Source organism: Podarcis vaucheri (genome assembly GCF_965113315.1).
Source record: "Podarcis vaucheri genome assembly, chromosome: 11".
Taxonomy (NCBI): domain Eukaryota; kingdom Metazoa; phylum Chordata; class Lepidosauria; order Squamata; family Lacertidae; genus Podarcis; species Podarcis vaucheri.
This window is the reverse complement of record NC_138749.1, coordinates 27195231-27207959: the sequence shown is the minus strand read 5'-3', so window position 1 is coordinate 27207959 and position 12729 is coordinate 27195231. Positions and strand designations below refer to the sequence as shown.

The 12729-nt window shown below is 41.6% G+C and overlaps 1 protein-coding gene across 1 annotated transcript in view; it reads right to left on the bottom strand.

The window, feature by feature from the left end:
• NLN (neurolysin) overlaps positions 1-12729 on the bottom strand; it is a 29150-nt gene that overhangs the window by 10955 nt on the left and 5466 nt on the right. Inside the window, exons 2-7 of the mRNA XM_082241905.1 lie at positions 12441-12697; positions 11864-12012; positions 4400-4507; positions 3830-3932; positions 2355-2515; positions 957-1092 (exon numbers count right to left, since the gene is read on the bottom strand). Coding sequence (XP_082098031.1) covers positions 957-1092; positions 2355-2515; positions 3830-3932; positions 4400-4507; positions 11864-12012; positions 12441-12697 — 914 coding nt within the window. The remainder of the gene's footprint in view (positions 1-956; positions 1093-2354; positions 2516-3829; positions 3933-4399; positions 4508-11863; positions 12013-12440; positions 12698-12729) is intronic.

The following is a 12729-nucleotide window of genomic DNA, read 5'->3' as shown; positions in this document are numbered from 1 at the left end:
GACGGAAAACTCGCTAGACGAAAGAGTTTTCCGTTTTGGAGGTGCTTCGCAAAACGAATTTCCTATGGGCTTGCTTCGCAAGACGACAATGTCTTGCGAGTTCCTGCTGGTTTTTTTCCCTCCCCCCCTTTTTCTAAGCCGCTAAGCCGCTTATCAGCTGATCCGATCAGCTGATAAGCCGCTAATAGCGCTAATCCGTCAATGGGCTTGCTTCGCAAGACGAAAAAACCGCTAGATGAAGAGAATCACAGAACGGATTCTTTTCGTCTTGCAAGGCACCACTGTATATGTGACTGATACTGATGTGATATATCAATAAGCCCCTGTTTTAGAACACTGTCTAGTTAATTCCTACTAAATGCTTAATACCCAAGTAATTTCTTCTTAATTAAAGGCTGGCATAGCATTTACTGAAGGAGAAACTCCATTAAAAACTACAACAACTGTATTTCCTGCAAGTTAGTTCCTAACAGATCCTAATCACCTGGATTGGTGTCATTAGGACATATCTGTTTCCATAGCCTGTAGATAATGAGACAGACAGATATGGACTTGTTCCAACCCAATAAAACACCTACCTATTTGCAACTGGGTGGGTTAAATAATCCACTTTTTCTTTCTTGCACTAGGCAGATTTATAAAATTTAGGGATGTTAACTAGGTGCTCTTGACTGCTTGGCTTACTTCTACCTATAACTAATAAATGGTTAAGCAAGTGCTAGGTAATGTTATAGAAGTCCTCTTAAATCTCATAAATCACACTCATTCTCTTATACTCTCCAAATATATATACAGAGAAAATGAAGGATAGATAGAGTTTTGAGTAGAAAAAAGATGCTAAAAATACTTGATCAGATCCTTTTCTTTGCCCGCCCCCAGTAAATTTTCACAATAAATTTTACCCCATGATTCAAGTACTATATTTGATACTTTTGCATATATAAATAAAAACAAACCTAAGAACGCTGTAACATTGTCTGTGATCTGTGCAGTGTTCAGCTCAAGAACAAAATTGGCATGTGTGTTGTATCCCATAAGTCCTGCTAATTTTGCCCTCAAAGGAAGCAGCTGTTGAAGAATGCTAACATTTTCCTAGGGAAAATAAAAATTAAGGCTTTAAGCTATTTCATACAATGCAAAGAATAAAATGTACTTTTGACAGCAATTGCATACGTTTTGAACGAAATATGCGTCATACTCTTGAGAACGCCAACATGCTAAAAATATATATGTTTGTTTGTTTTTAAAAAGTTTCCTTATGTTTTGTAGCCAAGTATCCACAATTTACATATGCTTTAATTCAGGAAGGACTGTAGCTCATTGGTGGAACATGCATTTTACATGTGAAAGTTTCCATATTCAGTCCCTGGAATCTCCATTTAAAAGGATCTCATGGAGGAGAGCTGGAAAAGACTTCTGCCTGAGATCTAGTACTGAACTAGACAGATGACTGTAATGGGACCACTTAAGGTAAAGCAGCTCCATCGATTTATATGTATTATTGTGATACTTACATAAGCTTCCTCTTTGCTCTTAGCGATCCACTGCTTATTTGATCACATAACTGGGTTTTTAAATAGTTTTCAGAAAAGTTCAAAAGAAAAGTGAAACAAATCTAGCACCTTCACATGCTGTCCTTTGAATTAGGCTAATTTTACACTACTCAGTTCCTGGAATGGTTATCTTAATTCTGAAACTTGCCAACGAATTATTTATAAATGTAAGACACAACAACCAATGCCTCGTGATGACATTATTAATTTCTTTTGACAATTATTCACCTTCTTTAAAACATGTAAGTCCACATGTTTTTTCCCCTTGCTAACTCATTTCTGAATTTGTGTTCAGCTGCATCTTTAATCACCGAGGTCTCCAAAGCATTTTAACAAGCTTAACTTGCCTTTATGTACTTCTTGGTATACATCAGTACTAAAACTCTAGTTGTTAAATGAGTAACCCATATAGGCAATGGAAGTTAGGATTTATTTATTTTTAATTTTTGTAAATATGTAGAATTTGAAGATTGCCACTTTTTTTAAAAAAAGTGAATTTTCTGTACTCATTCATTTCCCAATGCACTACAGAAGAGAAATGGGACTCTGTGGCAGTCTGGATGTCATTGGACTCCATCTCCTATCTCCCCTGCCTTGCTGGCTGGGGCTGATGGGAGCTGGAATCCAACAACATCTGTAAGGCCACAGGTTCTGCTCTCCAGCTGTGGATAATATAGGCTACTACCGTGAGAAAACAATCAAAATGAGTCCACCAAGCCAGGTACATAAAGGGCCATGGATCAGTCATATTGTTCCTATATTTTATCTCACTTTGGTATGGGCGGGACAAATCTCTCATACCTCTTTACACCTGGAGTTAAAAGAAGCTTCCATTCTTCGTCTGGTGTCTGGAACACTGCACTTCTTCATAACAGGAAAATAGTGTGGATATTTTAAGGTAACTTTATATCTGTCTGTTTCAGTCTTCTCCAAACTACTGATGAAATCATCAGGAAGGGCGCCTGAGGAACACGGGATATAGGAAAAAGGATACTTTTCAGACATTTTCTTTACCAATACAACAAATGTTTGACATAGCAACCGTCAAAACTGTTTAATTACCCGGCTGATTTCTACTGTCAACATGCATTTTTAAAATTACCACCCTACGGTTTCCATTATTAGCTGCCTAACGAACTTGTGGCCTTCTAAATATTTTGGACTCCCGCTCCCATCAGCATGGCCAATTGTCAGTGATGATGGGAGTTTTAGTCTAGCTGCATCTGAAGGGGCACAGCTCCCACACTCCTGGTCTATACGTTCTCTCATCCATACATACGTACGTACATATGTCAACAGCATAAACTGAAGTAAACATGCAAATTCACTATGAGCAACAAAAGCATTCTAAAAACAGTTACATCATCTAAAAGCAATTAGTGTTAAAACATTCTTCCATCCAATGAAATGATCCAAAGAAGACAAAACATGAAACTAACAATATACAGCTGTGGGGAAATGGTCATTGCAAGTAAAGTGGAAATGAGAGAGCAAGATGTTAACTATACTTTTGACAGGTGAAGCTGATAAGTATCTGAGGTAGCTTTTCCCAAGCTGGTGCTCTCCATATGTTTTCAACTACAAGTCCCATCAGCCCCAGCCAATATGGGCCTCCAAAACATATGTGGGGTACTTGATTGAGGACGGCTGATTGAGACAATGCTTACACATATCTGGAAGACTCAGCAGCATAACACTTAATCATTTATAATAATAATAATAATAATTTATTATTTATACCCCGCCCATCTGGCTGGGCCTCCCCAGCCACTCTGGGCGGCTTCCATAAAAACCAAAAATACAATAAAATATCACACGTTAAAAACTTCCCTGAACAGGGCTGTCTTAAGATGTCTCCTGAATGTCAGGTAGTTGTTTATCGCCTTGACATCTGCTGGAAGGGCGTTCCACAGGGCGGGCGCCACTACCGAGAAGGTCCTCTGCCTGGTTCCCTGTAGCTTTGCTTCTCGCAATGAGGGAACCGCCAGAAGGCCCTCGGCGCTGGATCTCAGTGTCCGGGCAGAATGATGGGGGTGGAGACGCTCCTTCAGGTATACTGGACCGAGGCCGTTTAGGGCTTTAAAGGTCAGCACCAACACTTTGAATTGTGCTCGGAAACGTACTGGGAGCCAATGTAGGTCTTTCAAGACCGGTGTTATGTGGTCTCGGCAGCCGCCCCCAGTCACCAGTCTAGCTGCCGCATTTGACAGCGTTAATACAAAAATGCATACACCTCCTCTCAACAGCAATTGGTAAATATATATATGTATACTCACAAAGTTCATCTTGAGAAAATATCAGGAATGTATTATCTTCATTGAGGTTTTTGCTGAAGTCAATGCATAGTTCGCTCAGTTTCTGCTTTATCATCTTGATTTCCTTAATAGGAGAGAAAGATGGGAGAAGGATGACCTTTATTAAAAACAAACAAACAGAATAGCACAACAGTTTGAAGATGCTAATTTATTTGCCAAGGACAAAGAACACTTTCAATATATCAGCCTGAGTTACTCAAGTCATGTATATAGAGTTTAAATCCGCCAATTAAAGTGTATACTTCCGTATCTGTGATCCTAGCTTTCTTCCTGCATTCAGCTTGGATCGAAGAGGGATGGAGGAAGGCATGCCACCTCCATTGTCACTGGGCATGCTTCTTCCATTGTTTAGTGTGAAGCTCTGAAGGTAGTGTGGAAGTGTGTCAGCCTGAATACAGCCCCATACGGTCAGGAACCCCGATAAGGCAGTTGGGACTTCTTGTCTAAGGAAACCACCAATCACTCAAAAACCATACTGTTTGGAATGTTCTCCTTTTATCCCTTTTTACTATCTGTGGATGTCATACTTACATTTTGTACTTCTGTAGGAAGATGGAGACCATTCCTTTCCCCCATTTTTATTGACTTCTTCAAGTATCTTTTGGCTTCAGGCCTTAAAGTCTCAATGTCACATGTTTGCTGAAATGAAAGCAGATGATGATATTTAGCCATTTCGTAGCATATTAAAAGCTCAGTGAGCATCACAGGAATAACAAGAACGGTGGCTGTCTTCTTCTGCATCATGGATGGGGACACACACACACACACGTATTATATCAAGCATTTTACTAAAGAAAACATTAATCTTTTGTCCAATATTGAAAGAGTTTATCTATGCCCAGTAGGAGTTGGTGGGGCATTTGCCTGATTTCCCGTCACCTGCATAGCCACTGCTTACTGGGAGGCGGCAGGGGGGTACAGTGGGGAGACTGGTGTGGTGTAAATCAGTGCTGCCGCCAGGGTGTTTGCACCTCAACAACAACGGGCAGTCAGGTGAGTGCTTTCACACTGGCAACCACCACGGCCTGTGCCTCATCTGCAAAATGAACCGAGGTAGACAGTATTCACTATTTATTTGAATTGTACATTTCTGGTGTGTGTGTGTGAAATATTTTTTTCCACATTGATCTAATGATGCAGTTATCAGCATTCTACAACACACCAGGAATGTTTTCCCAAAAGTTAACACTATGTACAAACCATTTTTGTCATTCTTTACAACAGAGGTGGCTAACCTGTAGCCCTCTAGATGCTGTTGGACGACAGTTTCCATCAACCTTAGTCACCATGACCAGTGGTCAGGGAATGATGTAGTCCAACAACAACTGGAGGGCATCAGGTTAGATACCCCTCCTGTAGAATGTTCAAAGATCTTGACCAACATATTCAGCAATCCTCCACACGCAACAATCCTAAAATGTGTTATCAGCATACTACAAATGGGCAGCAACTTGGGCAAGCCACCTAGCAAGAGGTTAGACATGAATGAGGACTATAGCATAACTTAGTGGGGAGAATGGGACCCTGTTTAATTCACTCAGCCATGCCTAGTGGTGTGAGCAAAAGTTGCTGCCCCTCTGCTTCACAAGCATGCACATGGTGTGTGAGAATAAAATGTTAACTAATAGAATACTGTTGGGTAAATATTGATTTTGTTTGAGGAATTCTAGAGCGAAGCATGTCAGCTGCCACACTGGGCTTTTCCACAGGGAGCAAACATTAAGGGCAAGCAACGACGCTGGGTCATCACACACCGCTCAGAGATAAAGGCGTTTTTGAAGAAGGCAGGTACAGACAAATTAGGCTGCCATCTATGCATTCTTACTTGGAACTAAGTGGCAGTGGAGAGGTGGGAAGGAGCAACTTCCAAGTATTTAAATTAACAATCAGGGTGTTTAGGGCCAACCAAGTAGAGAAATGGTTTAATTTTTCACACACACTGTGCCTGAAACATCTATCAGGTATCTTCCTGTCTCCAGCTACATTCAAATGTTTGCAAACAAACCATTAGCTTATCCTTTTCTACATCTCCTAATACAGAGAGCTTGCAACAACACACTTAAGTAATCAGCACTTTGTTGAACAGGGCACATTTCAGAACAGGAAGAGAGGAGAGTATGAATAAACAACTTAATAGAAGGGTTGGAGGATATCCAAGGATAAGCCACAATGAGCAGAGATGTTGCTCGTTGGAGAAAATGCACTATGCCAACCCAAAATCTCCAGCCAGTGGTACCTCGGGTTAAGAACTTAATTCGTTCTGGAGGTCTGTTCTTAACCTGAAACTGTTCTTAACCTGAGGTACCACTTTAGCTAATGGGGCCTCCTGTCGCTGCTGCGCGATTTCTGTTCTCATCCTGAAGCAAAGTTTTTAACCTGAGGTACTATTTCTGGGTTAGAGTCTGTAACCTGAAGCATCTGTAACCTGAAGCATCTGTAACCCGAGGTACCACTGTACTTTGTTTTGAGCTGTTATTCATAAATTAAATCCGCTGGCCGCAGCAAGTAGTCTGTGCCCAATTCCAGTCGCTATGGAGGGTTCTGAATCATGCAGGGAGCCTCTATGCATAGGGAAGGCTCACTGCTTCCATCTTCCACCCTCCATGAGTTAGATGGTGGCAGGGGGTGGGGTGGGGGGAGAGGGCAGAGTTTAGCAAACTCGTCTGCTCTCCCTGCTTATGTGCACGATTTGTATGTAGGTGGAATGCACAAAAAGAGCTTTGTGTAAAACCCAAAAGACATTTTTCAACATTTGGAAAAGAGAACACTTTTCTTCTGTTTTATGTCAGTACCCTTTTCTTCGAGTATCCCCACTGAATTAATGAACCTAAATTAGTAATGTTCATTAATTTCAATGGTTTTACTCTTGAGTTGGACCTAGCACTGGATACTGCTTTCTGTACATTTTGGAGCTAATCCATGCTGCATTATACAACAGCAGTATTCCTTACATTGTCCAGATTTCTTTGGTGTGTCGGGCATTCAACTAACCTCTGTCCTCTTAACACAGGGCACTTAATTCAGATGGGATTGTGGGCAAATCCAGTCACAAGGCAAAGGTGGAAGGAGATAACTACACATACTTCAGGCAAGGGTACATTCCTTCAATCCCTGTTCTTCAGCTGCCGAACAGAGCAACACAAAGTTGTTTCCTAGAAAAGGTTATCACTGCTCAAAAGCTTTGCCTCAGGCAGGGTCTCAAAAGGCAGGTTTCACTCGGCCTCTCAATCTGTATTCCATTTAGGGTAAGGTGGTCCTCTATGTGGTTTTGCTCTACAACTCTCATCACAGATGATACTGGCCATGCTATCTGGGGCTGATGAGAACTGGAGTCCTACAACACTTGAAGAAACCCCTTGCTTTTGTGAATATATATGTGTTTAGCCTTTCTAAATATGTATTTAACCCTCCTCTCTAGGCATCTATCTTTTTATAGATGGAGACTGACAAGCCTCCTTGCCGCCTCTCCCTACCTGAGTAGCTCTTTATTCCCTGCATCAGTGGATTTCCGACACCCAAAGCTCATCCTGGTTTCCCAGGAGCCCCACCCCCAATTTACATTCAGGCTCGACTTGTGGTCCAGTCCCAGCATCAAGTACTTTTAACCTCATGGATTGATGATTGGGTATTATATTTTAATGACCTTGAAATGCCTCTTAAGAACATATATGTTTATCCAAGCTTTGTGGGACTCCTACATTTTTAATTGTTTTGTATACTGTCCCGTTTTATTTGTTATATATTCTTCCATTTTAATCTAGTTTTTAGGAAATGCTGGTGGTGGTGATGATCTGAAAACCACGGATATCTTGACGGGATTAGTCAGATGAGCAGGAAGATGTCTTGGCTCCCACTTGCTGACAAATGTGGACTTGGGTGACCTGTTTTTCCAAAAGCTTTAATGCTCAGATTATTGTGATACAGACGCAAGCGTGCTATTCAAAGGCACCATAGGCAATAAGCATACAGTGCTACAGATAAAGGCACAGCAGGTGACATGGCTACTCAGTTGAAGAAGCTGATCCAACACCCCCTTCAATCCTACGATAAGGAACCAAGGTGGGCACAATTTAGCATAGCAAGCAATTCCGTTTGTTAGAAAACAATCTAGCACCCCATCTGTTCATGCCTCTGTTGGTGTCTCTAGGACTTGAGTGATGGGGGAGGTGTCCCTGCTTCCCGAGGGGTGGACGGGACAGGTGGAGCAGCCTCCTCTGGAGAGATGAGGCTAGACCCAGCATCTGACAACTCCAGAGGTAAAGGGAGTGGCAGGTAGGCAGAGTGGAAGTGTCAGAGGCGAACTCCAACAGCAATGGAGAGGAAGGCAGGGTGTGCGAGTAGGTTGAGGGAAATCCCCCTCCCCACAAACTTGGCTCCTCCCTAGGATCCTCAGCATCAGACTCCCGTGAATCAGAAAGCAACCTCTCAAGCCCACCCTGCAGCTCTCCCCAGGGTCCTCTGCAAATCAGCGCTCTTCGTTGCTAAGAGCAGTTCAGGGAGCTGGAAGACTCTGATCCAGAGGAGGGGCCCACAGGGCTGGGAGACAGTGGTCAAGATGCAAAGGATCCTTTTCTCAAAATGTATCTTCTGGACCATGAACAATACAGAAAAACATTATATAAAATGATGCACAGGATCTACAGGAGGACTCTGACCTTGGAGAGGGTCCCAGTGGTTGGGAGTTGGGAGGCTCAGACCTGGGGGAAGAGCCAAATATGTTGTCAGAGGAATGACGCCTCCTCAGCACCATTGGATACCCTGACTTTACCTTGCAGCTGACTGATATAGCACGAGACCCACGTCTGGGTGCCACCTGCTGTCAATAAAGAGCCATCCGAATCAGGGGAGGTACTTAAGGATCAATCTGACTGTGGGCCAAGCCCAGCCATCTCCACCTCTGTCTCCAAGGATGTAGAGGTAACGGCACCATCACTTAACAGACCCTTCAAAATCAGCCAACCTGAAGGAGTAGGAGCTTGCTTGGCCAGTCCTGAGGCTCAGAAGTTCAGCCATGTGAGTGACTGTGCCCACTCCACTCTTCAAAAGGAAAGGCCAAAGGGCATGTCAATTGCTGGGATGCTGTTCTAGCTTATGCACAGTCATAGAGCTCTGCTTTGCCTTAGAACCATGTAACCTGTAGACTGCTCTAAGCTGGGATGCCATACTGATTTTTGGAATAACTAATAGTTTGAGTTCCAAGTCTGAAAGTGGGAGTCAGGAAACTCACCACATCTGCTCATGGGTGGGTGGGGGACCAAAACAGAGAGGAACAAAGTCTCTACTGCTGCCACCATGGGAAGAAAAGAAGATAGGGTAGGGTGAGGTTAAAAAAAAAAAAAGGTAAAGGACCCCTGGATGGTTAAGTCCAGTCAAACTTGACTACAGAGTGCCGTGCTCATCTCGCTTCAGGCTGAGGGAGCCGGCATTTGTCCACAGATAGCTTTCCGGTATGACTAAACGGCTTCTGGCACAACAGAACACCGTGATGAGTGCCAGAGTGCACGGAAACGCTGTTTACCTTCCCGCCGCAGTGTTACCTATTTATCTACTTGCACTGGTGTGCTTTCGAACTGGAAAAAGGGGCTTGGGGCAAGCTGCAAAGCATGACTGGCAAGGGGGTGAGTGACTGGGCAGAGGGTGGCAGGTATGTGGGGTTGGTGAGTAATGCAAGCAGGGGTGGCAGCCCATGGCATTTTAATATTGTTGGCAGAAGTGATGTGGTCCTAGCAATGTAACTTACCTAGCAATGTAACTGAGTTCAACATTTCCGAACCAAAATTTCCCATAAAATAATTTTATTCTGAGAATTGTTTTTCTAACTCTGAAAATGTTGGAGAATTTTGCCCCCCCCCCCGCCCTCGATTATGCCTCCTCCCTATTCCCCCCACTTGCAAATAAACAGGAGAACTTCAGAAGGCCATTTTCTCCCAGTCCTATACATTAGATCACAAGATCTACACTGTGGAGGACAGCCAATGCTGGGAAAGGTCCATCCCTTGGCTTTTATTTTTCCACCCATGTTTATCTTGTCCTCTTTTCATATATGTTTATACCAACATAATGAAAAAGAAATTTAATAAAACGTTAATGTTAATTCAACAAATAGAAGATGAAGCATTTAGCCAAAGAGATCACACTAGAGGCTTCCTTCTGCTCATCAGCAAAACAGGAATTAAATTACAGGAAAACCCCTCTAGGCAACGGAATCTCCTACTGAGAATCATCATTTTTAGACAGAGGCATCCTGACTGAGCACTGCTTATTTTTATAATGAAAACCCTCCAATGAATAGTGTAGAAATTTGTCACAAATGTAATTCAGCTGTCACCAGGACTAGAAGAAGCGGTTTATGATGCGCTATCCCTCCTGTTCAAACAACAAAATAAAACTGTTGACAGCAAAACATTTTTAAAAAGCAATTCGAGGCAAGTAACCAAAAGTGGTGGGAATTTGAGTAAGACATGGACTCCAAGCACAGCATTAACTTAAACATGATCATAAATAATGAAAAAAAATCCTGCTTTATTTTGATTTGAAACAAAAAAGTAAAAATGCTACAGTAGGATTAAAATATATGACAATGAAGATAACCAAATTGTGACCCACACAAGTGATCACATTTCACCGTATAGTAAAAGCTGCTTCTCCAATAAATAAAGCATTTGCAACACCATTCACAAGCAGCTTTTGTAGACGATAAGCCTAAAAACAGGGTTAGTATTTACTTTTATCATTGTACACTGCTAACAATAGACACTTATGTGTAACTAGCAAACAACAGATATTATATTAAGGCCTATGCAAATGCTCAGCAGTGGAATTTTATCAACTTATCTTCATATCAGCCTCGTGTTCTGTCTACATGTGCCACTTACATAAGTGACTTCTTTGAGATGAAAGTGTATATAAAGTATGGTCTAATCTGAATGTTGTGCAATAAGTTAACATCACCAAAGAGGTGCATTGCTCCTGCGTACGACCAATGTTTTCTAACAAGCAGTAGCATTGCTAAAACCCATTGCTAACTATAGCAAAGCTTTTCTTAATTGACCTAGATTGCAGCTACAAAAGATTTATTTAGGTGCAGAGAAAATGAGTTCCAGTTATGAAACAATGGTGGAGAAATATTCCATGGCCTTACAGGGCTAAGTGTAATCTCACTGTATACAAGTTGTACAATAAAGTATTTCAATAAGTACTGTTAAAATGGCCTGAGTAAAGAGTGGGATATTCTGTTCAACATTCTAGTATATTCCTATAGAAAAGTTCTAGCAGCTGATGGGGCCTAATTCTTTTTTGCAAGATATGTTGGATGAAAATGCACTTCAACTCCAAAAACTCTGGAACTAAGCCCTGATGTGTGTGCGTGCAGGGGGAGACATACAATGAACCACATAAGTGTAAAGTCAGAAGGGTCCCTGTGGGTGATCTAGTCCAAACCCCTGTTTTGCAGGAATCTCAGCTAAATCTGCCATGACAGCCAGGGGCTGTCCTACTTGGTCTGCTTTTTTCTTTTTTTGTACTGATCTTAATCTGACGAGTTAATGCTGAAATTGTTTTCATTAGATTTGCTTTTATTGCGATTTTCCCCCTTCCTGATTTATTTTGATTTGTGATTTTCTTGTGTGATGTTTGGATGCAAGCCAACGGCTGTTTTATTTTAAGGAAATATTAAACGATCAGAAATATCCAACCATCGAAATGAAAACATATTTAATTGATTACGTTGCAATCCCTTTTTTCCCCACTGCCTGGAGCAGCTGTGTAAACCACAGGTCATTTCTTCTTACTGAATTCTCCTTGAGAAGTGTTAACCATTTCTTCCAGCTTTCTATTGAAACAGAGCAAGACACAGCTATCTCTCCATTTCTTAAGTAAAAAAAATTAACAGAGATGCTGAAAAGCACTGAACACATAGGCAGAACTTCTTGCAAGACTTGGCATTATAAGGCACCTAGGCAAATGGCTGACAAGTAATTTTCCCTACTGTTTTACCTGTAAATGGACAACCCTTTGGAATACATCTTCTCTCATGCTCATCTCAACATCAAAGTGAGAAAGTCTCTTATCAGCTTCTGTGCTTGCTGCACGGACATCTTTATCAGGTGAGACATGTTGTGGAAAATCCAGCATGCTTCTTTCCACTAAAAGAAAACCAAAAATAAACAACCCCAAAATAAACAAAAGACAGAGGATAACAGCAGTACTCAGTGCTACTCATTTGGAGGAAGAGACCTTCCTAGTATGAACAAATTATCCAGATTTTTTTTTTAAAAAAACCTGTTACTATTTCAAGATTTGTTTGAGCTTTTCATAGAATGTCAAGCAGAAAAAGTGTTTTCTTAGCTAATTCCATATGCATGCAAAGCCCTAAATGGTCAACTTCCTACCTAGCCTGCACAATTCAAAGTTGTTATAAAATCACATTGCTGAAAATCTAATTTCATACTATATCATGCGCCTGCTGTTATATTTAGCTATATGCACCTGTACTTAGAAATCTGATTTCACAAGTTTAGTCTCTCCCCTTCTGGTGCAAATTGAAATTGATACTTAGCCATGTCACAATTACCTGAATACTCCACTTCTATATCTGCTAAAGCCTGTACAGTGTTCTCATAAGTAACCTCTTCCATATCAAGCATTCCAATGCTGTCGTAGATTTGCTTTGTTTTCTTGATAAGTTCTTCAGTCCTTGTTCTAATTTGCTCTGGCGGCAAATCCCATTTCAAGAAGTTTCGGTCTGATGCACTACAGGATGAGGCCTTGAAGGCTGAAGTAATTTCTGTTCCTAATGTCATTCTGAGTAAAACCCTTGGACCACCTGCCCTGTAAATAGAAGGAGGGGAGAAGCTAAATAG